General features: G+C 38.1%; 1 protein-coding gene across 1 annotated transcript in view; it reads right to left on the reverse strand.

Annotated features, from left to right (window-relative positions):
* The window catches only part of DYNC2H1 (dynein cytoplasmic 2 heavy chain 1), a 169,158-nt gene that overhangs the window by 27,653 nt on the left and 114,553 nt on the right, over positions 1–26,952 (reverse strand). The window contains exons 83-85 of the mRNA XM_065678686.1: positions 15,546–15,662; positions 7,313–7,522; positions 3,000–3,089 (exon numbers count right to left, since the gene is read on the reverse strand). Of these exons, the coding sequence (XP_065534758.1) occupies positions 3,000–3,089; positions 7,313–7,522; positions 15,546–15,662 (417 nt within the window). The remainder of the gene's footprint in view (positions 1–2,999; positions 3,090–7,312; positions 7,523–15,545; positions 15,663–26,952) is intronic.

Here is a 26,952-nt window from a genome sequence, read left to right on the forward strand (position 1 = left end):
CCATTATACACTGATATATATTATTTCTAAGCTATAATCATGTACCACAAGAGAGGGAAACCACAGATTGCATTTAAGATCCCACCGTAAGGAAACTGAGTATAAGGGACCAAGAATTACAACCAACACAAAGTATGATGATTCATAAGCTTCATATCTCAATGTTGATAGCAAATAAATCACTGTAGACAGACAAGCTGAAACACAATACTGTGAAGTTGAATGCCATCATTGCTAAATGAAAGTATTCAGAACTCTTCATCTTGGAAGAATGTTCAATAAAGATATTTTTTTTTCAATTGCAAGCAAAAGCTAACAAACATCCAAATATCAGGATTTACACTTGGGGAGAAATCACGTATTTCCATCACCTCTATCAGCACAACATAATACACAGCAAAACATGGCTCTATTGCATTTTGCATATAATGATTTGTTCACACTTTAAGTAGGCAGATTTCCTTTTTTTATTTTGCGTTTACTGACTGAATTCAGACCTGAGAAAAGCAGCACCTGTTGTTTTTCTGTCTGTTGTTGTGTAATGCTCCCAGAACATCTTTACACTTCTAAAAATTCTGCTGTAATTATTCTACCATCTGGCCTACATTTTGGGTTCCTCCCAAAACCCTGACGAAGGCAGCCTTTAACTAATAACCTAAGTAGAGCCCTACTGCATCCTTAGTAGATGCAATCTTTCAGTATGACTTCAATGTCTCCTATTTTCCTCTTGAAAAATACCTAAATCCAACCTGTCTCAAAAGGTGAAGGCAGAAGTCAAGACCTTATAGTGAATGAAACATAGGGAGGTATCAATAACTATCAAATACCTATGATGATGCAGATGGTCATATAAAACTAAACCCATCCAAATTATGGCTTTTATTGAAAAATAAATCCGAAGATAATTTTCAGAGTTATGAGAAAATCTTAATTGAAGACTATTGAATTTCTGAATACTAAATCTAGACATAGTTAATAAGAATAATTAATAAGAATTACATTTATAAAATCAATAATGAAATCAATAATGAAAAGTCACAAAAAAGGAAAGTTAATTAAAAAATGATCAAGGCTAATCAAAATCTTGGTATAATATGCACAAATATGAATTGGAATCACATTTAAGGAAAAGGATGATTCAGCTGAAATGCATAATTAGAAATAATCAACATTTTCAGTAAAATACATACAAAAGTAAACCCAGAAATTTTATTTCAGATGTGATCTGACTAGAAGCTCGAGAAGCAAAACAGAGAGATAATACTATTACTAAGAATTGCTTCAAATAAAACTTCATGACACATCTGACATTAAAAAAAAAAACATAAAAAATAAGTAAGAACCAGTACCTGGTCATTTGTCACTACTTTCTGTTGTCACTAACAAAAATTCACACAATTTACTGCTTATGGATACACGCAAATGTCTACTGAAAAGCTCTGTCTTAAAAATCTGTCCCTCTCTTACAGTAAATAAATGTTTAAAATGGTAAATGATTTTTTCATAATAACTTTCATTAAAATAAGTAATCCAAGTGTACAATTTTGTCAGCAGTTTGAGCAATGAGAAAGGAAGATTACTATCATGGTAATATAATGCAGCACATTTGTCAATACTTCACTGTAGTAATATATGGAAATAAGAACTTTTTTGAATATGCTTGGTTGAAAATTATCTATTACTGGTAAAACTAATTTCATCCTGTTACACTCTGCCACATTATCTCTACTTTCCTTGGGAGGTGCACTCCACACAGATGCTTGAACTCTAATCTCAGGCTTCCACTTAAAGTCGTGTAGTAAGGAAAATTGTGTGCAGTTTGGTCAGAACCAAGTAAAGGCAGAAGGTGCAAACTGCAGGGTACCAACACTGCCAACTCAACCACAAATGGTGCTTTTTTAATAATGATGACTACAATGGTCATCAAAAGGGACTGAGTTCAACTCTAGCTATACGACCATATAACATCTGAATATGCATTATCACTTATTGCTATAAACATTTACACTTTATAACTTGAGCCTTTTTGTGAAGGAAAGGATAAAGAAAAGTTGAACATTACCCAGAAGAAATGGTTTGCGTAACAAGAATTATATTAATACTTCAGAAACATCCATCTGATAGTTTTTGAAAAAGTAAAGATTAGAAATCATGTGTCCCTCAAATATTTCTTCTGAATCTGACAGTCAACACTAATGTCCACAGAAATCTTCATATCCCACTGGATAAGACTGTGTTAATCAAGGTCAAAACCAGCAGCTTTCTATTTATTGCCTGGAGGTAATCAAAGATCTGTACTTCCTAAAGGAACCTTCCTCTCTGGAAGATTCTCAGAGCTTCCTCTCTAGATATCCAACATGATGAAACCTGTTCCTTTAAATACTAATTAATTTAGATAAATGACCTTTTTATTTGTCTCCCTATTAGCTTAAAAATACTTCTTCTGTCAAAATACAGATGAATTTACCTTAACTAAAATTTGTATTTTTTACTGTCAGACTGTAGATTGACAAAGCTGTTGGGTCCTGCACCTTCTACTATAGCCACTTGTAAACCTGGAGAATGCAGATATTTTCTTTATTTGCCTCAAAGACTAGTCTTCTATGAATTTCCACATTAGCTCTATTAGAATTGCTTCACTTTTTCTCTTTATACGTAACTCTCTACCAAATCACAGATTATGTCTTGACTTTGATGTAAAGATTCATCACAGTAAATATTTCTTTTTTCCCCACAGTTCATCAGATAAACGATTAAAATCTAAGATGTAAATCTATTGTGAAGCAACAAACAACATTACTGTATTTAAATTTACTGTCTTCAAATTGCTCAGTCTGCTGTCTTCACATTTCTCATCTATCCTTAAATTTTTATATGCCTTTTCACACATCCAAAAATCCTTGGGATTTGAGTTTATAAAGGCTTGCTGTAGTGCAATTCACATACTATACCGTGTCACTGAACATAAGTGCAGCGAGGTAAAATGACTCTAAAATTACCTGTATAGCAAGTGCTCGGGCTACAAGACTTCTAAGATATTGTAAAGGATCTTCTGGACCTTCCCACTTGCTTTGCCATGTGATGGGACACTGTAATAAAAATATATTTAATGAAAAAAACACCATCATTACATTTTAAGCTAGCATTTTGAATGAAATTATATAACCTGGAGATTAAACATATCTACAAAGAAAAAAGCTGTATGAGTAGTATATTGTTTAAAGGTCATATTTCCCTTAATTATTTATGCGTCACATAGATAACTTACAAGATCTTCTGTATCCAATAACCACAAACACTTCAAAAAGGCCTAAGCTGAGTCTTTCTTGGAAAGCCATGATCCATTGTTCACCTGAAACCACAGGTTCTCACTCCTTTCCTCCTGCTGCCTTCTCAGACTTGAACATGCAGTTGTGTTGCTCTGTAGTAAAGTGACTCTTCCACATGATTATCCTCTCATCATGTTAAAGTGTTTGTAGAACACCTGAGAACAAAATCCTGCAAGATCTCCTGTACAAATTTCTCACTGACTTCAAAAACAAAAGCTGAAAAGGTCTTCTGTTAGATTCCCTCCTTATAAAATAAGGATAAAAACATAACTACCTACTCCACATAAATCTGTAAAGTACATTGAAATTGACTCTGAAAGATTGTCCTATTTACATGAAAGAGAATTGATATAAATCATTATCTGTGGGATATCACACAATACTGAAGATACTGAACAGAATTAACATTTTATACTGTTTAACATTTACAGCTGTATTTTCAAGGGGGTTTACAATCTAAAAGCATATGTACTGAACAGACTGTCTAAATATGATCACAGAAGTTTGGCAGAAAAAGTATACTTCAAAGTAAATATTAAATGTGTACCTTTTATAGATAAAGAAAATATCTGGATCTGGGAACACTAATTAATAACCACAGAATCACAGAACCATTAGGGTTGGAAGGGACGTCTGGGGATCATCTAGTCAAAGCCACCTAGAGCAGGTTACACAGGAACATGTCCAGGTGGGTTTTGAATGTCGCCAGAGAGGGAGACTCTATAACCTCCCTCAGCAGCTGTCATGGTTTAAACAAAAGTCATCCATAAATCACACAGTCGCTCTCTCACTCCCCACTTCTTGCCCTCCCCCTACTCCTGGAGGGACAGAGAGGAGAATCGAAAAGAATGCAACTCCCACGGGTTGAGATAAGAACAGTTTAGTAACTAAGGTATAACAGAAATCACTACTGCTACCACCAGTAATAATACTGATAAAGGAAATAACAAGAGGAAATAATACAACACCTCAACACCAGCCGACCAATAACTCACCCCACTCCCCCCAGCCGAGCACTGACCGATACCTCATCCAACCCTGCAGTCCCCAGCCCTTCCGGGTAACTCTCCGTTACATCCTGGGCATGATGTGCTGTGGTATGGAATACCTCTTTGGTCAGTTTGGGTCAGGTGTCCTGTCTCTGCTTCCTCCCAGCTTCCTCTCCTCCCTGGCAGAGCATAAGGCTCAGAAAGTCCTTGGCCAGACCAAACATTTGAGCAGCAACTGAAAACATCGGTGTTATCAGCGCTGTTCCCAGGCCAAAAAATGAAAACATAGCACTGCACCAGCTACTAAGGAGAAAAATGACTGCTACTGCTGAACCCAGGACAGCAGCCTATTCAGTGCTCTGCTACCATCAACATAAAGAAATTCTTCCCCATGTTGAGGTGAAACTTCTTGTGGCTTAGTTTATGGCCATTGCTCCTTATCCTGTTACTGGGCACCACTGAAAAGAGTCTGGCACCATCCTCCTGGCACCCGTCTCTGAGATATTCATCCGCATTAATGAGATCCCCCTCAATCTTTTCTTCAGACTAAACAGGCCCAGCTCCCTCAATTTCTCCTTATAAGAAAGATGCTTCAGACTCCTGATCATCATTGTGGCCTCCACTGGACCCTCTCAGTAGCAATTTGTCTTTCTTGTACTAAGGAGTCCAGAACAGGACACAGTGCTCTAGATGTGGCCTCATCATGGTGGAGCAGACGGGGAGGATCTCCCTCAGCCTGCTGGCCACACTCCTCCTGCTGCATCCCAGGATACTATTGGCCCTCCTGGTTGCAAGGGTGCACAGCCAGCTCATAGTCAACTTGATATCTACCAAAACTTCCAGGTCCTTCTCTGCTGAGCTGCTCTCCAGTAAGTCAGTCCTAAATCTGTACTGGTACTGGTGGTTCCTCCTCCCTAGGTGCAGCACCTTATACTTGCCATTGTTGAACCTCATTAGGATTCTCTCTGCCCAGTTCTCCAGCCTATAAAGGTCCTTGTGCTGGCAGCACAGCCTTCAGGTGTATCAGCCTCTCCCCCAGCTTTGTATCATCAGCAAACTTGCTATAAGCTCTAGCCCTTCATCCAGGCCATCAATAAACAAGTTGAATAAACTAGAATACATGCAAGACAATTAATAAACCACAGTTAAATGTATGGGGTTTTTTTGCATAATTATGATTTTTGGAAATTTTTTTGTATTTAAACTCAAGCACAACACATTATCCTTGCATTTTTACAGAGTCTTTTGCTAGGTATGGATTTACAGGCAGCTCACCAATCTATCATGTAGAAGGCATTCACCTAATACTGCTAATACATCAATAAATTAAGTTTAAAGTAATAGCTTAGCTAATTGTTAGTATGGAAGCACATTTCGGGTGTACACTAACATATTATTTTTTCACAAATAAGGCACACCACTGAAAACATTACAAGTCGTATTTATTGAGCTTCATGTTTCCATTGGGGAACTAACAGCTTCTTCAGGTGCTATAATCTTAAAGTAACTACGATCTTGATGCTTTTAAAATACAGGTTTTTAAAAATAGTCCTTTGTTACATAGCACATGACCACACTAAGCTATAAAACAACAGTGTATAGAAAATACATGAAACAAATCACTTTAAGATGATATATATAGTGAGGTGTAGCTGCCATGAGGTTTAGCTGCCATGCCAAGAAAGTAGCATTAGCCTCTCTGGAAGGCTGCTACAAAGATTGTTTTATGGTCACAATCCAATAAAAGGACCTCTGTCAAGGTAAGTGGGTAAGTAAGCAGCTGAAATGCCAGAAACACTTTGCTCGATACATCAGGAAGCACTGATATTTTTAAGAGGTAAAAATGCATATAATCTTTAGGTATAGTTTAGTGACAGTGATCGACTTCACAGCTCCTGTTGTTCCCAGTTTAAGAGTGCAGCTTAAGCACATAAGCAAGCCATACTCTCTTACTCAGTAACAAGAAATATAACTATAAATACTAAAAAATGGCCAATATATGTTTCAGACACATTCACTATGACTTAAACTTTGCACCAATTTCTACCACGCAGTCAAAACGTGCTTAAAAAGGCAATGAGATTGCTAACAGGAAAATGTTAATTTATTCCAGTTGTACTACTATTTTGCTAACAAACGTTGCTTTGTGAATCTGAAAACATAAAGCTTTTAATTATTGTTTTAATTAGAAATTTGATCGATCAATAAATGTATAACATTTTTAAACAGTACTTGTTCCTCGCAAGATAAACAAGATGTCAATAGGAATTACCATTCATTGAAGGGCAAATCTCAAAATCAATGCATTAGCATCAACACAATTTATCAGTTGCTGCAGGTGAAATAAAAATACAGCATTCCACATCAGTGTTTGACTATCTTTAGAATCCAATTATCTAGTTATTAAAGACATTATATTTTGCAGTCACTAATTGTACCAGTTTATTAACATGCCCAGAAAACATGGAGAAAATACATGTACAAATTTTGGTTGCTTTTCTCATATATCAAGAAGATAGGGTGAGATGATAGGATGGTATGGTAGGCACAGCTTGTCTGGTGTGATAGGGCAATAATCCATACTGAGTAAATGCAGAGAGCAAATTGTGATTACAACTGCAGTAAAACTTAGATTTTAAAAAACTCTACTGGCTAATATATTTGACTTATCTAGCATGATTTGGTATTTGAAATGGAAATAGTATTCCACCACTTCTAATCTTATCAGATTTGTCTTTCAGAGAAAGCTTGATAAAAGTATAATATACTCAGAAGCTTCTGCAAGTCCTTGAAGCAAGATTTTTCTCAGGTTTCATTCCAGAAAAAAACATAGTTCTGTTTTAGAGTCACTATCGATATAAGAATTCAATTTTAGAGTCTATCAATAAAAGAACTTAGAAAAATTGATGACATGAAAATGCATATCAGAATCTTGTTCAGTTCCCTTGGGTCTCTTTATTGCTTGTAATGTAAACTCATGACAAAATGACTTACCTTCTGATTTAGCAGAGCAGTTGCTAGTCTTTGTACTTCAGAACTCAGTAAGGAGGTACCTCTGATGACTCTACTTAAAGAAGCAAGTGACTGATGGACACTTTGCACAAGACGAATGGCATTGAATTGTTCCAGAGTAATGAATGACAAGATTGGAGATCCTTGCTGTTCCACAGGAGGAGACACTTTCTGATGAATCAGGTTAGAATTCTAAAGAAGAACACATGATGCCCAGTTAATAAACTCAGGGAAACTATTATGTTATAAAATGTCTTATTTGTTTAATTCACAATACTTCATATGACCTTGTTAGCTTTGAAGTAATGCAGATATCCCCCCTTTTCTGACACTGGATTAATGATACTTTCAGACTGTCCCTGAGATGTTCAATAAAGGCACCACTAGTCTCAGACAGCTGTCTACCTAATTACCTCAAAAGTACTGGGATTGCTGAAAAATCATCATTTAGCTGAATCACTGCTTTTAGTATTTGTGTTAACGTGTCAATAAAAAGCAGTAGTGTACTTAGCAAAACAATATTGTATTGGTTAATATAAACCATGCTGCCAGATACAGCTCTTGCTCTGATAAGACTAGCTTGACGTGGAAGCAAATTAAATACAAATAAAGAAAAAATAAAACATAAATAAAATTTTATGTGTAAATCCTGAGTAGCTCAGACTCAGAAGTACCGCTGCTTTCACACAGACATTTTATTACTTACTTCCATTCCATTACGGCCACTGAAAATCCAAATTTATTCAATAACTTCAAGAGATGGTATCATTTTGCAAATCTTAATTCCTATGCAGCTTATTACATAAGTATATTTTAGCATGTGTTCTGAAACTGCCAACCTGACATGTGACAAGATGCTGCCCTGAATTCCTGTTATGGAATTCAAGCATTTATTGGAAAATTCTAAAAGGTACAAGCGTAAAAAGAAAACCCTAGCCTTTGAGGGAAAAAATGTCTTGTTACTTCAATTTCTAGTAATTTATTTAAAGTAAAATTAGATTTTTCTTTCTCTGAAGTAGCTCTTCTCAAAGTAACAAGTAGTTTTACTTTTTTTTCAGATTAAATAAACTTCTGAATTGTCACATGGCATCTTGCTTTCCAGAACATGCAAGATATCTGCCTCAATAACCATTCCCAAGTACTTTAATTTTGTCACAACTTTCACCTGTTTTTCATTTCAAGATCACACTGCACTTAACTACAAAGCAAAAATAGGAGAAAAGCTAAGTGAAAGAGTAATACAAATATTTTGGTTTATGCCTGACAGAAAAATGAATTATAAGGTCTTCCCTCCCACATCATTAAAACGGTATACAACGAAGTTACTTACTTTTCAAAGTGTAAGAAACATACAGTATTTAGAAATGTTATGTTTTGCATTTTCTCTTTGCATACATCCTGAAATCACAGTACCAGTTTCACTTCGATGTTTCTGAGACCATAGTTTGTTGAGTATATATAAAACGTAATGTACAACTAGCAGGAGCTAGTTGATAATTTCTTATCGGACTGTTTAATTGCACAAATAAGGAAGAACAATCACATTGCAAGTTTTGCTCAATCTTTCACACATGCTATCTTGATTCACAACTGACAACTGTCTTACTGAAACTAAAGGCCTCTAAATTCCTCAATACTGTCTTTTACATAAGTCTCCTATGACTTGCATATTCATTCCATCACCTTTTTCAACACTTTCTCCTGAGAATTTTTTTAAACAACCCATCTGTCAGTTTTATAGGAAAATTAAACATGACTACAGATATCAGCTTATACATTTGATGTTCTACTACATTCCCTTAAAATCCATTATGTATATAATTCACATCAGCTTTAAAAATATCCTCATGACCTGCTTGGAAATTAAGATGAAGAACTGCTGAAGTACTAAGCACTTTTCCTAATCATAAGAAATTGAAGATAGGTTCTAATCTTTAACATTAAATACTATGTTATGCTACCAATATTAAATTAGGTATATTTTGAGACATTGATAATTTTCCCTCTTTCAGTTTTGTTACTATCTCAGTACAATCACATCTGGCCAATTTGGTAGCCTTCTATGATGGGGCTACGGAACTGATGGATGGGGTAGAGCAGTTGATGTCATCTACCTGGACTTGTAAAAAGCGTTCGACACTGTCCTGCATCACATCCTTGTCTCTAAATTGCAGAAACATCAATTTGATAGGTGGACCACTCGGTGGATAAAGAACTGGCTGGATGACTGCACGCAGAGTTGTGGTCAATGGCTCAATGTCCGGCTGGAGACCGGTAACAAGTGATGTCCCCCAGAGATCGGTGTTGGGACCGGTCTTGTTTAACATCTTCGTCGCTGACATGGACAGTGGAATTGAGTGCGCCCTCAGCAAGTTTGCCAATGACACCAAGCTGTGTGGTTCAGTTGATATGCTGGAGGGAAGGGATGCCATCCAGAGGGACCTTGACACGATTGTAAGGTGGACTGATGCCAACCTCATGAAGTTCAACCATGACAAGTGCAAGGTCCTACACCTGGGTGGGAGCAGTCCCAGGCACAGCTACAGATTGGGCAAAGAATTGATTCAGAGCGGCCCTGCAGAGAAGGACTTGGCGGTGTTGGTCGATGAGAAAATGAACATGAGCCGGCTTCAGTGTGCGCTCGCAGCCCAGAAAGCCAACCGTATCCTGGGCTGCATCAAAAGGAGCGTAACCAGCAGGTCGAAGGAGGTGATCCTGCCCCTCTACTCTGCTCTTGTGAGACCTCACCTGGAGTATTGTGTGCAGTTCTGGTGTCCTCAACATAAAAAGGACATGGAACTGCTCGAACAAGTCCAGGAGGGCCACGAGGATGATGAGGAGACTGGACCACCTCCCATATGAAGATAGGCTGAGAAAGATGGGGCTGTTCAGCCTGGAGAAGAGAAGGCTGAGTGGAGACCTCATAGCAGCCTTCCAGTATCTGAAGGGGGCCTATAGGGATGCTGGGGAGGGACTCTTCATTAGGGACTGTAGTGATAGGACAAGGGGCAATGGGTTTAAAAGGGGAGTTTAGATTGGATATAAGGAAGAAGTTCTTTACTGTAAGAGTGGTGAGGCACTGGAATGGGTTGCACAGGGAAGTTGTGAATGCTGCATCCCTGGCGGTGTTCAAGGCTAGGTTGGACAAAGCCTTGGGTGAGATGGTTTAGTGTGAGGTGCCCCTGCTCATGGCGGGGGGGGTTGTAACTAGATGATCCTAAGGATCTTTCCCACCCTAACTATTCTATGATTCTATGATTCTACAAGGTAAGACTTCACATAATCTCACCTAAGCTGCTCCAGAGCTTTTCTTTGTTATCTTCCTAAACTCAAACTTTTTCAAACTCCAATATGTTCTGAAAATTGTACCCTCAGACATGTAAAAAATTTAATAAAAATTAAACTCATATACATCCACTAGTTACACATTTGATTCAAAATTCAGTTTTGGTGGTGATGGTGCATTTTAGACACCTCCTTCTATCTTTGTGATGTACCTATTCTTCCTCTTCCTTCAAGTCTCCCTGCCTATTTTTTTTAGATATTAGTCTCTCACTGTTTATTACACAAATGTTTCACTGCTGAAAAAAGTTCTTTTGTTAAAGCTGAGGTTCCTAATGTTTTAGATAAAAGAGCAACACCCCATTAATTTTCAAATTACTTTTGCAATTGTCTTGCAGCACTAGGCAACTTCATGAAAATAGTTAGCCTTCAATTTACAAACACAACAAAAAACAAGGCAGAACACATCATGACAGCTTCTGATCATATACTCAGCAAAAATCATTTTGAAGCAGCTGCTTCCAAATTTTTATTATGGGTGGGCTTTCTAACTTTCACAGAGGTACTAAAGGGCTTCCCTGAAAGAAGGCAGAAAATGCATCCACCTAACAACAAAAATATGGCACTGGTTCCTGTCTCTCTCTACTCATGACAGACAGCCATTTAGACATGATAAAACACTTAGGCAGCTCCACTGCATCCTGATATTTTTTGTGCTCCTTTGAAAGCTATGAAACTATGGGCAATGCCTGAATTCTGTTGGGACTGTGACTTGCAACTGATCCACTTATGTGACAATGAAGTGCTTATATAGATCCTTATCTACATATATTGTCATGGCAGAAGGCTATGTGGGAAAAGAACAATCATAAGGACAGAGGCTTGCTGAATTACTCTGATGGCCCAGCCCTGGCTAACAGGATGTTCTGGGCCCTCCTTCCACATTAATGAAGTGGGTTTTTTTTAATTTGTGTAACATTTGTTTGATGAGTTATTCATGATTTTTCAGTAAAGTCTTTCATGAAAACTTACACCGAACAACTGCGTATGTAGTTAACAGAAGGTTCATAAGAGTGTCATTAATATTATTACAGTTAACCTATTATTAAATCATGCTGAAAGACACTGTAGAAGCAGTTTTAGGACAGTATTCAGTACAAGGGTGTTTTCAAAAGGCAAGGTTTAAAATGCATGTTTTCAAATTAAGCTAATACGGATGAAAATGTCAAGACAATCTGTATTAGCCCTGAACAGATAAATAAAAAGAGGAAGTTTGCTTGTGTAACTTTCATCACAGGAGCGCACTGATTTAAAGCAGATTTTAAGTATCTATTTGATTAAACTAAAATTCAATGAAAAATTACAGAGTCTGCATTTTGGCTGGACTAATAAACTGTGGATGAAAGGGGGGTAGTTTCCATGATTCTATATATTGCTATGGACAGACAAAGAATAATAAACTCCCCAGCTCAGGAATTTCAGAATATCTGAATAAATTACAGGCTGTAAAGTTAATTCTAGCCCAGCTATACCCAGCCATAGGGTGTAGCCATAGGGCAGTTTAACTGAATGCCAGACACTCACCAAGCCACTCTATCACTCCTCTCCTCAGCAGGGCAGGGAGAGAAAGTAAGATGAAAAATCCTGCTGGTCAAAATAAAGGCAGTTTAATGAAAAACAACAAGAAGACGACATTGAAGCAAAAAACCCACCAAACCCCCCAAAAACAATGGAAGACTGCATGAGGAAGCAAAACCAAAGTAGATTTACTTTCTACTTCCTATCAGCAAGTATGTCCAGCCACTTTCTGGGAAGCAAGCTTTTTTGCTTGTTTCCCTCTTCTCATGTTCCTGAGGTCCACCATCTCATGGTCACTGCAACCAAGGCTGCCCGCATCCTTCACATCCTCAGCAAGTTCTTCCTTCTTGGTAAGTATGAGTCCTGCAGAGTGCCTTCTCTTACTGGATCCTCCACTACCTGAGTTGCAAATTTGTCATAATGAACTACAGAAACCTCCTGGATTGCTTGTGGCCTGTTCTTCCAGCAGATACCAGGGTGGGTAAGTTTCCAGGAAGTTCCTTCACAAAGACCAAGCTCTGAGAATGTGAGGTTTCTTCCAAACGAGAAAGTTCTCATCTACTTCTTTCTAACCACAGAATGAAGGGCCCATAGCAGATGGGCAGAAGGGCCCAACACTATAATGTTGATTTTTAATCCTAATTTACAAACTCTCAACTGGCACGCTGTACATCTCTAGGTAGAGTTCCGTGCATTCCCACTGGTCTCTCACGTAAAGGGCAACTCTGTTTCCTCACCTTGTCAGCTTTTCCTTCCAGGAGATCCACAGCAGTACTACTGATGTGTAAGCCCATCACGTCCTCAAGACTCCTATGAGATCATAAATCTGCAACTGCATGCAAACCTCTAATTCTTTTTCTTTGTTCCTCATGCTGCACTCATTAGTGTACAGGCAGCATAATGATTTCCCAGAAAGGGAGTGAGAGCATTCCCCATAATTCTGTAAGGTAGGCACTTCCTTGTTCATCTGAACATATTTTAGATGGTTGCCCTTCAGCTTTGTTTTGTTGATTTTATTGATGATGATGTTTACAGACATACTTTTTCTGCCAACGTGGTCAGCTACTTTGTCACATAATTTTTGGTCATCTTCTCTCCATCTTACTACTGTTTTAAAACTCTTCTCATCAAGTTCGTCAGTCTGTTGGCCCCACTTACTCAAGTGGGCCAGCTCTCTTTTGAACAAGCAATCACCAACCCTCAAAAAGTGTTCCATGGTCATAAAACCCAAAACCCTGTTGCTGATACCAGCTGTGCAACCAGTTGTAGGATTTGTCCACTCCTCACCTCTTCCACCTTCACTGTAATGATCAAGAAAAAATATCTAGTCCCCTGTGCCCTTAACCACTACCTCCAGACCCACGAAGTCATGTTTCGTATGCTCCACAATATGCCTGGCAGTATGACTGAAGCTATGTGAGTAAGCATCAAGGACTAATAGTCCAAGGGCCAGACAAGCTTTGGCAGTCTTTCCACAATGTACCAGATCTAAACCCCTGGCAAGCAGCAAACCTTCCTAGATGACAGATCAGGTCAGAAAATGGGAGCATCCTTCTCTGCACAGCAAGGACTTGCCCACTAATATACCTTACTGCTTCCTCCTGGTGCTTCTGTTTGGATCTGATTTAGCAGGCTTGAGAACACTGAACAGAGCTCCCAGCCTCCTGTCAGCTATGAGAGCACTAAATCTGTTCTGTAAGTGCAAATCTTGAGATGGAGCAGAAGCCTTCCTCCTGGTGCCAGAAGTCACAAGCTTCCAGTCTTCGCCATCCTGTAAGTTTTTACTTCCTATCCCAACAGACACAGACTCTGCTGGCACAACCTACATCAAAGTTGAGGGCTTGGCTCTTCAAACTGCAGTGTTTCAGAAAAGATTCAGCTAATCTATTTGTGATGCTGCAAAGTCCACTGAACTCCTCCAACAGCTCCTTAATTTGATGACACAGATCCTCAACAAGCATACATCTCCTGCAGGTTGAAGACTGTTTCCTACTGCCCCAGCCTCAGGAAGAGGCACCAGCCGTCCCCTGCAGCTTGAGCTCTGTATGAGCTGCATCCTCCTTCTACATCTCTGTCTGAGTCCAGAGAAATACCCAGTCAAATGTTGTCCATTATTTTATCTAATTTTGACACTAGGCTACAGAATACCAAAGTGATCAGCAAACAGTATTGAGAGTGTACAGATAAAATTATATCCACAATTAAAGATTATGATCAATTATTCAAGTATAAATTTTACAGGACAAACCTATGTCAAGTGGTAAATTTTGCTATGCTTCGAAATCATTCTATATTTACATATATAATAAGTATTTTCAAGGTATTTGCAAGATAATCCTTTTTGAATTAATCCTTGATATACATACTCAACACTGGTATAAAAGTTCTAAACCATACTTAATCTCTGCCTACATATTAACAAGCTTTTAAGCATTTTTTTGCCTCTGGTATAAAAAGTAGCTGATTTTAAAACCAGCTCTGAATTTATAAACAGATTAGCTAGATTCTATTCAGACATATACTGGACACTTCTTGAATTTCAGTAGTTTGAAACAGGTGCTAGACCATTATTTCCAACTACTCTTAGTGATAAGTAAATTTGAAGGGTAGAAGACTTGTATTTGCTTCTTGTACATATAATGGAAGGTATTGTCAGAATCTGTCCCATCTGATACCTACTTTACAACTGTCTGTAACCAACAGATAAATGGTAATAATAAAGAAGAACATCATGAAGTTCAACAAGGCCAAACACAAGGTCCTGCACCTTGGTCAGAGCAATCCCCAGTATCAGTAAAGACTGGGGGATGAAGGGATTGAGATCAGCCCTGTGGAGAAGTGTGGCATTTCATGACACGGACTCAAGCTGATGCAGAGACTCAAAACCTCGTTTATTACCACCAAGCCCTTTTTATCCCCTTGTTCGGTACTTTCCCAACCTGCACATACATACAACGTTCAATCTCATTAGCCCCTGTAAAACTCTCCAGGTAAATAGTCCAATCACAATGTTGCAGACCCTCTCACAACCCCCACATCCTCTGGCCTTACATGCCCCAACTCATCGCCCTAGGGCTTGTCAAAGCACCAAGGCTTCAGAGCTTGTTCCCAAACTGTTCTTCATGCAAATCTTATCGCCTTCACCCCCCTGACTTGAGGACACTGGCATATGAAAAATCGGACATGAAATGGCAATGTGCACCTACATTGTACTTCCCACCTCAAATACATTTACCTTGCTTTTTTTGCTTCTTATGTTTCAATATCCAAGATAATTCCTTAGACCTTACTTCTAACGTAGTTACCAGGAAAAAAAAAAGAAAAAGTTGTCTTTTCAAATTAGCTACTTTCCTACCTGATTAAGTTTCTTCCATAGATTGAGAACAGGAGAAAGTTCAGTAGACCATATTTCTCTGTCAAATTTGCAGCCAGCAGTTACTGACCTACTCAGGATCCGAAGCTGTGAAATGACCTGAGTGATGAGAATACAAATGCAATCTTGAAGGAGGATAAACAAACTTCTTTTAGTACAAAAATGCAATAAGATAGCAAACACCCTCTGATTTATCTATGGACTATATTTTTTTGCATACGTAATTACTAATCATGATCTATTCAGAACATAAAAAATATTAAATATCTAAATATAGAACATACTTGGGCCACATTCATATTGAGCCCCAATTTTTCTTATCACAGTAATTGCCTTTGTCCAGCAACAATTTAAAAATTAATGAGGTGTATAAATAATTAAAAAACCTCTTTTTCACAAAATCTATAAACAAAACTTAAGCTGTGCCTTTAACTAGGCTCCATTGGTAAGTAAAAAAGAGAAACAAAACCCCCAGAAAATGTTACTAAATGCATGTAATACCTATCAGGCATCAAAACTCCAAGACGATTACAATCAATTCATTCTGATCTCCCACAGATCTCTTACTCAGATATTCATGCTACCTCAAATTATTTAAATGCATATTTATTAAAGAGAGAAGGCAAGCAATTGAAAGAATAACTGCAACATTTTCAGAAAGAAGGGGTGCTTCCAGCTCCTTAGGTCCAGCTGCCTTTTACTTTTAGCAACCCTGATAACACAAACTCATCAAACACAAGTATATATTTAGAAAGAAAGAATACTGAAATTAAAATTCTTCCGTGATATTGCAGTCTGTCCCTTAAGCTGCACTTATAACCACATAATTCTTAGCTGTTTTAGCTATATCAGTTATTTTTCACAGTGCATTATTTTCAAGACATGCTACAGAGTAACTTACAAATTCTACTGTCTTGACTTTAAAGAATTAAAATAGATAATACAAACAAAACATTCAATACAATACAAAATCATTCAGATGGACTGGTCTATTTAATTTTTAGACAAAATGAGGCAGGAAGTCAAGTTGTTTCTCCTAGGTTTTGATTTATTTTCTGTTCTTGAAAGATGTGCAGTGATGTATTGCTTTCTTTTGCTTTTCATTTTCTTTCGCTCAAGGAAACAGCACCTTCTACTCAGCCTTGGTGAGGCCGCATCTGGAATATTGCGTCCAGTTCTGGGCCCCTCTGTTCAAGAAGGACAGGGAATTGCTTGAAGGAGTCCAGCGCAGAGCCACAAAGATGATTAAGGGAGTGGAACATCTCCCTTATGAGGAGAGGCTGAGGGAGCTGGGTCTCTTTAGCTTGCAAAAGAGGAGACTGAGGGGTGACCTCATCAATGTTTACAAATATGTAAAGGGTAGGTGTCAGGATGATGGAGCTAGGCTTTTTTCAGTGATATCCAGTGATAGGACAAGGGGCAATGGGTGTAAACTGGAACATAGGAAGTTCCACGTTAACATCAGGAAGAACTTCTTTACTGTAAGAGTGACAGAGCACTGGAACAGGTTGCCCAGGGGGGTTGTGGAGTCTTCTACACTGGAGATATTCAAGGCCCGCCTGGACAAGTTCCTGTGTGATGTACTGTAGGTTACCCTGCTCTTGCAGGGGGGTTGGACTAGATGATCTTTTTAGGTCCCTTCCAACCCTTGGGATTCTGTGATTCTGTGATTCTTACTCAGCTTTGACAGGCACTACGAAGCACTACAAAATGATAGTGAACTGAAAAATCTGAACATCTATACCATTTACTATAATTTATTTTATATTTCATATTCATATTAAGTGTCTTAAAAACATAAACTAAAATATAACTCAATGATCTTATGGTCTTTTCCAACCCTAACCATTCCATGATCTATAAATATATATAACAAAAATATATAAAATCTCTATCCATAACACAGAATCATAGAATCGTTTAGATTGGAAAAGGCCTTTAAAGTCATAAAATCCAACCCTTAACCTAACACTGCCAAGTCCACCACTAAATTATATCCCTAAGAGCCACATCTATATGTCTTGTAAATCCATCCAGGGTGGTAACTCAACCACTTCCCCAGGCAGCCTCTTCCAATGCTTCACAACCCTTTTGGTGACAAATATTTTCCTAATATCCTATCTAAACCTCTCCTGCCACATCCTGCAGCTGTTTTCTCTTATCCTATTGCTACTTAGTTACCTGGGAGAAGAGACTGAACCCCACCTCACTATAACCTCCTTTCAGGTAGTTGTGGAGAGTGGTAAGATCTCCAATATGTCCCCTTTTCTCCAGGCAAAACAACTCCAGTTCCCTCAGCCATTCCTCATCAGACTTGTTCTCCACACCCTTCACCAGCTTTGTTCCCTTCTTTTGACACATTCCAGCACCTCTATGTCCTTCTTGGAATGAGGGGCCCAGAACTGAACACAGGATTTGAACTGCGGCTTCACCAGTGCCAAGTACAAGGGGATAATCACTGCCCTAGTCCTGCTGGGTACACGTTCTGATACAAGCCAGAATGCCATTGGCCTTCTTGGGCCACCAGGGCACAATCTGGCTCACATTCATCCAGCTGTCAACCAATACACCCAGGCAGGTTTTCCAGCCACAATTCCTCAGGCCTGTATCCTTGTCTAGTCTAAAGTAAACTGCCAGAAAGGAAGTCAAGGAGAAGTTGCAGTCAAGACAAAGGAACTGCTGGAGTGAATGGAGCTTTGCCCAGGAACAGGTTACAAGCCAGCTGAGAGCCTGCAGACAGAGACTGGAACACTGGTGGTGCTCTAATAAGTGTGTACTACAGACTCCTGATCAATAAAGTAGATGAAATCTTCTTTTGACAGCTTGAAGGAGCCTAACAATCACAGGCCTTCATACTCATGTAATACTTCACCCAACACAGAATCTGCTGTGAGGGAAATACGAGAGGGTACAAGCAATGCAGATTTCTAGAATTTCTTGAAGACAATTTCTTTGTAAAGGCAAGCAATTAGTCAACCAGGAGAGATGCTATACTGAATCTGTTGTTAATAAACAATGAAGAAGAAGTGAAGGTTGAGGACAACCTTGGCTACATCAACCAAGAGACTGTGGAGTTTAGAATTCTGAGAGAAGAGAGTAAGGCAAGTAGTAGAATCACCACCCTGGTACTCAGGAGAATAGATTTTAGCTTAGTCAGAGATCTTCTTGGCAGGACATAATGGGCAACTGCACTGGAGGGCAGAGAGAGCCAGGACAGTTGTCAGTCTTCAAGAACAAATTTCTCAAAGCACAAGAACAGTCCTTTCTGATGTGCAGGAAGAAAACAAAAGAAAAGGGTGGCAAAAGATCAAGATGGATGAGGAGGAACTAGTGATCTTAAGTGTACAAAGCTAATCCACAGAAGATGGGAGCAAGGATGGACTACCCAGCAGGGGTATAAAGACATTGCTCAGTTAAGTTAGGATGGAGTGAGGAAACCCAAATCTCAGTGGGGTTTGAAAAGAGCAACAGATGCAAAAGCCTACAGGGTATTCTACAAATATTCTGGTAGCTAAAGGGAGGAAAAGAAAATAGAAGCCACCGCTCAGTATAGCTTCTGTTATGGAAAATACCATTTTATTCTCTTATTCTTGTAACTCAACTTTAATAATTCTTTGTGTGTTCCAGCTCTTGTGTATAGCAGAAAAGACTCTTGTTTAATTTAGCAAAAAATTATTTTCTCTAGTGTTTTGATTATAGTATCTTTATCATTCCTGCTATTCTTCCTCCTTTTTACTCTGCAAACATGCAAATATTCTGACAAGCAATACAGACAATAAACACACATTTGTGCCTTCCAGATATAATTCTTTTAGCTATAGTTCTGACTCTTATAATTTGTTTTTGAATAGTTGGCTACTATCATTTGCAAAGAAATAAAACATTTATATAAAATATACTTTAACTGGTAATTCAGTATGCAGTACTTCACATAAACTTGCATATTTATACTATAAAGCCAAAAAAAGGTTATATGATTGCTTTTTGAATATGGCAGATTGAAGATATTAAGTATTGTTTCCTTTTTTAAGTGTCTTTATGGGTATAAACACTTATCTTCATATAGCTGAAATGAATTTGAGAAATAGTGACTGCAAGATCAAATAATTATTTTCTAATTCTACTGTATAGTGTTAGTTGTCTATTTCTAATTATCTAATTATAGACTTTGACAATATAATTTAAATCAGAAATACACTATCTATCCATAGTTTCAATCTTCTTCAGTGCACCTGTATCTGTTTCTGCTTTGTATATTTTACCAAAATAGATCAAAAATATTGTGATGTTATTATCAAAAGTTAAGCACTTAAGAGTATAGAATCAAAAGAAATCAAGCTTTAACATACAGTGTTCTAGAGTACTGTAACATACTATGATCTTTACCAAATGTTCATGGAAATCCTTTAGCTCTTTCCAGTGCATTCCATTTCTTCTCTCAAGTTTAACAGGTATGATGGTAGCATAACATAATCAATTGACAGATCTTAAGTGGGCCAATTTTTAATTTAGGAGACCCTCCTATTGAGTACATAGTAAAACTAAGTCCCTTACATAGGTAAGGATAGATAGATGGGTCTACATTGTAGAGATTAGAATGAGGATTTTAATTTACTGGAGACATAACTTCAAAACTCAAGAAGAATTCCGCTCCTCTCACTGTACTATGCTATCATCACGTCAATTTATAATCAGTTTCAGACAGTTATACAGGATGAGATTAATCATATCTTAAACACAATCCTATGACACAAAGACAGACTAGAAGTGACTAGCATGGATGCAGACATCTAGGTCTGTTGAATCCTATCCTTTGGACTCTAGTGTGGAAAGAACCAAGGTACGTCCTTATAATACTAAGGTAACTGAAAATCTAATCATAGTTGTATAATACAGAGTACTCAAAATAAGAGTACTTTTTAAATAACTGACCTTTTAATGCTCACCTTTGTTATTGCAACATAGTATTTTAATATATTATACACTAAAAACTCTTATATGCTGTGCTAGTCCAGTCCAAATATACACCTAAATCATAGAATCATAGAATGGTTAGGGCTGGAAAGGACCTCAAGATCATCTGGTTCCAACCCCCCTGCCATTGACAGGGACACCTCTCACTAAACCATCCAACACAAGGCTTCGTCCAACCTGGCCTTGAACACTGTCAGGGATGGAGCACTCACAACTTCCCTGGGCAACCAATTCCAGTGCCTCACCACCCTAACAGGAAAGAATTTATTCCTTATATCCAATCTAAACTTCCCCTGTTTAAGTTTTAACCCATTACCCCTTGTCCTGTCACTACAGTCCCTGACAAAGAGTCCCTCCCCAGCATCCCTATAGGCCCCCTTCAGGTACTGGAAGGCTGCTATTAGGTCTCCACGCAGCCTTCTCTTCTCCAGGCTGAAAAGCCCCAGCTTCCTCAGCCTGTTTTCATACGGGAGGTGCTCCAGTCCCCTGATCATCCTCGTGGCTCTGAATAGAGCGAAAAAATCTAACATAAAGCAGGAAACCACTACTTTCATGAAAACATGGGAGGGATGGAAAGAAAGCTAATCAAAATATAAAAGCAATCACAAATACTGGTCTGTTTAAAGAAGGGTGAAAAGATTATTCAGAACCATGATTCTTTGTAGAAGATGTCTGTTTTAAGTAAGGTCAACTAATCATAACAGTATTTATATAAAAAATTAAAAGACAATTTATTTGTGAACAGTGCATCTAATAATTATAAACAGCATAAAGGAACTGCTACTGGGTATTTTCTCCATTCTTAATGGAAAATTCATACATTCTTTTTTGTGTTGTTAGCACAGAGTAAAATAAACTGCATATATTAATAAAGGTGGGATAGTCAAACTCGCAATGTCAATATTTATTTACATAGTTATTAAAATTTAATGTGCATCTCAGCTTTTTAATCTATTGAATACTTTGTGGGTTTCTGTGGATATATGCTGCTATGATATTGACAACACATTATAATAAAAACCCCACGCATTTAGAGAAATTAAGAGAGATAATGAACAGAATAGAAAGCAATAAAGACAGTAATAGTCCCATGTAGCTTCATCCAGAATTACTAGAAAGTCATGTTTGACTTGAAAATTAAACTCACAGAAAAACAGAGAAAATTTCAAGATTTTAATTTCTCCTTCCCTGAAACTCAGATAAAAAGTAATTTCTAGAAATACAATATCTGTTTCTGTTCTTTACTCATGCACAAGATGAGGAAAAAGTCTTGCCTTCAGTAATTCACAGTTACTGAAAAACCTGCTATTTCACAAATACAATCTATAAGAAACACAGGCTTATATCCAAGACTTGTATTTATTTCAGAAGCAATCAATCCTACAAACCATACGATGAAATAAAATTTACACACAGTATTACAATTTGAAAAAGAACAAAGTAATAAAGTAAAAAAGTATATCGTGAAATTCTGTCACTGAATTAAAAAAAAAAAAAATCTCAATCCGTGATTTCTGAGTATGATTACTGTTGAAAGAATATACACCAGAAAAGATTCACTAGTCAAATAAAGGCTATTTTTTCAAGACTATGGAACAGATAAAAGGATGGGTTTTTTTGTATAAAAAGCTAACAAACTCCACTCAGCAGACCTACAGACAATGTCAAAGCAGATGCTCTACTGCCATCTACCAGTTTTAAAGGAATGTAGTCTTAGCACAGAAACCAATCCTATGTCTCATTTCTCTGAAAGAAACAATATATCCCTCTACACAGCTATTCAAGGAAATATTTCTGGTTTTATACTATATATATAACTATGCTCAAACGATAATATGAAGTTATAACATAGTTACTTTGATAAATACTGGTGAAGTAGTAACTCCATGCAATGTAACTATGTCTTCATTGAGGCAAGAGAAGGAGATGGATTCAGCCCGATTTGCCTTCTGACAGAACTACATGCCTCCATACAGTTCCTAATAGTTTACCTGCAGCTACCCACATGGCTGTGAAAGTAGTTTAAGACTGAACTGCCAATGAAATCTCCTGCACTTTCAGTCTATGTGTCCCTTAGCCTCTCTGCAATAACAGGGTCCATGGAGGTTGTTAGGATGAAGGTACTCTAATGGCATTCATAACCAAATCATTCATATCGCATATTGATGAGTAAGAAAGTGAAGGCACTTCAAAGCTGTGCTTTCACTTGGTAAGGATGTGAAGACTGGACTCAGTACAGAGCTAGATGATGCTTTAATCAAAATACAAAGCAAAAAAGGGAAAGACATTGACACCACCTATATCTTCCTTTATACATGAGACAATCATACATCTTCGACACCTCTGTAGAGCAGGGGTTCAGCGGAGGAGGAAAAAAAAACATCAGGATGCTGCAGATGTACAGCCCAAACCCACCCAGCTGATATTCTATCCTTCTCCCAAAGAGTAACTAGGGGGTTTACTTTGTGGAGGTCAAAGGATACATACTACTTGGAGAATATGATGCAGAAGAGGTGGTTCCCATTAGCTAATTATACACCATGACAAAATTTAAAAAACCTGGAAAATTAGAGCCTGTTCAGAACAAAGTTTTATGCAGTGCAACAATATATTCTCATATACATAGCACCAATTCTGTAGGAATTAATAAGGCTACTTGAACTATTGCAATGATTGACTACAGTGGTAAAGAGCTGTGTTTTCTGGTAGAGTACAGTACTACCGCTCCCATTATTTGACACAGCACTTTTCTTTCATGCAGCACCCCAGGTATATACAAAACACTCCCCAGATTTTAACAATTCTTGTTAATAACCTGGATCCTTCAGTTGCAGGGTAATAATAACTACAGTTTGGCTTTACACATCAATTCCTGCGAGAGCGTGTTAGTCACGTATTTGTGATGTGGGATGCATTTAATCAATGTCAGTAATTATATGCTATGCACGGCTGATGCAAAGGTTATATAAATGCTAAATTATTTTAAGAAAATAGATTTATGTTCATCCTGACAGCTATAGCAATAACATAACAAGATCAAGAATAATTTCATTTGCATGCTTTCAATAATTATACCCATATTACTCTATGTGGCATGATTAGAATTATGGAGGAGCAGTAGATATAATATTAGGTACCAGTGCTCAGAGGCCTGTTTAGCTAGATTTTGCAAGAGAAAATTCAGCCTGTTGACAAACACAGAAGAAGATACAGCTGTTACTATATTACAGTTGCACCTTGAAAAATAACCATATCCCACAGCCCCAGTGAGATGTATGACTGGAACATTGAGTGGACACACTCACCCTAATTTTTGTTTAGGTGACTTAGGTGATAACAGTAGTGTATAATCATGATGCAGCAACCTAAGAGTTCCAGCTGTCCTTGAACACCCTACCCTGCACATTCTGCCTCAGCTGCTGTCATTAACAAGGTAAAATCCAGCACTTGAACTGTAATACAATCATACATCTGACTACAGTTTTAGGAAGACAGCAGCTTTAATCTAAGTCAATGAGAGAGATATGCAAGGAATAGTGGGAAGAGCTACAGAACCACACAGTGACTTGCTGAAAATAACAGCAGGTCAGCAACTAAAATGAATAAAAAAACCAAAATGGAACCCAAGGATAAAATGCTGTTTTACTGAAGTCAGTGAGATCATTGCAATTAGATTTAATGAGGAAAAATCACATCTCCTGATCCTGGTTCTTACCTTGTTTGCCTTACTAGATTGCCCTACACTGTTTTCCATTATTAGTTTTACTATTAACTTTAACTCAACATGTATTCATCCCAAAATAAAAAATAGCTATAAAAAACATTTTTTTTCTACAAACTAAGTTTCAAGCACAGACTGAAGAGCAACATTAACTATTTTAAAAGAGTATCATATTTAACAGCTACACTAAGGTAGGATGAGCTATCCCTTTTGACTTCTAATGGTGTTCACTAAAGAAATTGTTTTTTTCTCTTCAATCAATCACATCTATAAACAGAATGCATTCAATGTGAGATTTCAGTATTGAGATCGGTGCTGTTCAACGTCTTTTGTCAGTGACATGCACAGTGGGATTAATGCGCCCTCAGCAGGTTTGCCAATGACACCAAGCTGTGTGGTTTGGTTTATACCCTGGAGGGAAGAGATGCTATCCATAGGGATGACCTTGACACACCTGGGAGGTGGGCCAATGCCAGCCTCATGAAGTTCAACAAAACAAACTGCATCTGCATCAGGGCAACCCCAAGCACAGCTACAGTCTGGGTGGAGAATGGATTGAGATCAGCCCTGAGGAGAAGGACTTGGACATGGCTGGTTGATGAGAAGCTCAAGATGAGCCACCAGTGTGCACTTGGAGCCCAGAAAGCCAACCATATCCTGGGCTGCATCAAAAGGAGCGGAAGACCAGAAGATGAAAGGAGGTGATTCTCCACCTTTACTCTGCTCTCACGAGACCACACCTGCAGTACTGTGTCCAGCTCTGGGGGAAACAACACAAGAGGGATGTGGGCCTGCTGCAGCAAGTCCAGAGGTGGCCACAAAGATGATCAGAGGGCTGGAGCACTTCCCCTATGAAGACAAGCTGAAAGACCTGGGCTTGTTCAGCCTGGAGAAGAGAAGTCTCCAGGGAGATCTTACTGCAGTCTTCCAATAGCTAAAGGGAGTCTACAAGAAATCTGCAGAGTGACTTTTTACAAGGGTATGTAGTGACAGAACAAGGGGGAATGGCTTTAAACTGACAGAGGGTACATTTAGATTATATATTAGCAAAAAATTTTTCCCTGTGAGCATGATGAGACACTGGAACAAGCTGCCCCAAGAAACTGCGGCTGCCCAATCCCTGGCAGTGCTCAAGGCCAGGTTGGACAGGGCTTTGAACAACCTGGCCTAGTGGAAGGTGTCCCTGACCATGGCAGAGGGGTTAGAATTAGATGATCTTTAAGGTCCCTTCCAACCCAAACCAGTCTATGATTATATGATTTCTATGCTAGTATAATTTCTGTGGAGTGTATACATCGGCAAAATGTTTTTTGCCTGATTTTGTAAACCTGAGTTTGTTCAGATATTATAATTTACTTAAGTCATCCTGATGTAATGTGTGTTATTTCTGTCGAGTTTCTGCTAGAAAAAACTTAAGTTTCTAAATGATTCAGCTGTCATTCACCACAAGTATGAAATGCCACAGTATGGATACATGAAAATAAGCATGAATAGAGGCATAGGCCATTTCTACACACTTTTAAAATACTCTGTAACAATATACATTTTAGCCCTGTACACTTCCAAATTGATATTTATAGCAGTGACTTGCAAAAGTACATTTTTACTGAGTATGAGAAATAAACCACACAGGCTTAATACTATGTCAAAGAAGCACATTAACAAATTTTTCACAGGAATTGTATTTCAAAAGCTTGAATAAAGTTCATGAGAGACCTACCAGCTTAGAAAATTTTAACACAAATTAAGAGTTACCTTTCAGTCACAGAAACCCTTTTAATACCATTATTTTCAGCTGTGCATCTTCATATTTCAAAATGTATGTGAAAAAGCTGCATTATTAGAATCACAGAATCATAGAATACTTAGGGTTGGAAAGGACCTTAAGATTATCTAGTTCCAACCCCCCTGCCGTGGGCAGGGACATTTCACACTAAATCATACCACCCAGGGCTTTATCCAACCTGGCCTTGAATTAATGGTGACACTACTGAAGGAAATATATAAAGTGCTGATTAACAGCCAACATTGCAAATACAGGGAGGAATTATTATTTATATTTATGTTGAGGATAGTCTGAGGTAAACTGCAGAGTAGTGATATTGGACTTCAGGAAAGCAGATACAGGTTTATTCAGGGAAATGTGAGCAGAATCCCATGAGAAGTGGTCATAAAGAAGAGGGAAAATTTGAGACAGTATAGTGGACAGAACCTTAGGCCATTAAAACAGGGAACAAAGAAGGATTTTTGAGTGAGCTCAGAACAAATCACCTCATTGTGCAGAAAGACCAGGCTTTTCAGCAGAACGACTGTTTGGATAAACAGGGAGTGTCTCAATAGATTGAAAGACAAAAAAAGAAACATACAAGAAGCAAAATAAAAGAGAGAAGGAAAGGACATAAAAGCACTTCAGGATGACATTAGAAAAGACAAAACCCAGCTGGAGATTAGACTAGCAGGAAACATTAAGGGTGAGACAGGTTTCAACACATATGCAAATGTTCAAAGAAAACACAAGACAACATAAGTGAGGGATGGTTTGTAAAAGCCTGAAGTATTAGATAGGTTAGGAAGGAAAGGAAACAGCCTACTTAGCGAACATGAACATACTCATACCTGATCATGAAGACAAATCTAGCTGGTGGTCAGTCACTAGTGGTGCTCCCCAGGGCTCAGTATGAGGCCCAGTTCTGT

This window comes from Lathamus discolor, chromosome 4, assembly GCF_037157495.1.
Source record: "Lathamus discolor isolate bLatDis1 chromosome 4, bLatDis1.hap1, whole genome shotgun sequence".
In the NCBI taxonomy this organism is placed as follows: Eukaryota; Metazoa; Chordata; class Aves; order Psittaciformes; family Psittacidae; genus Lathamus; species Lathamus discolor.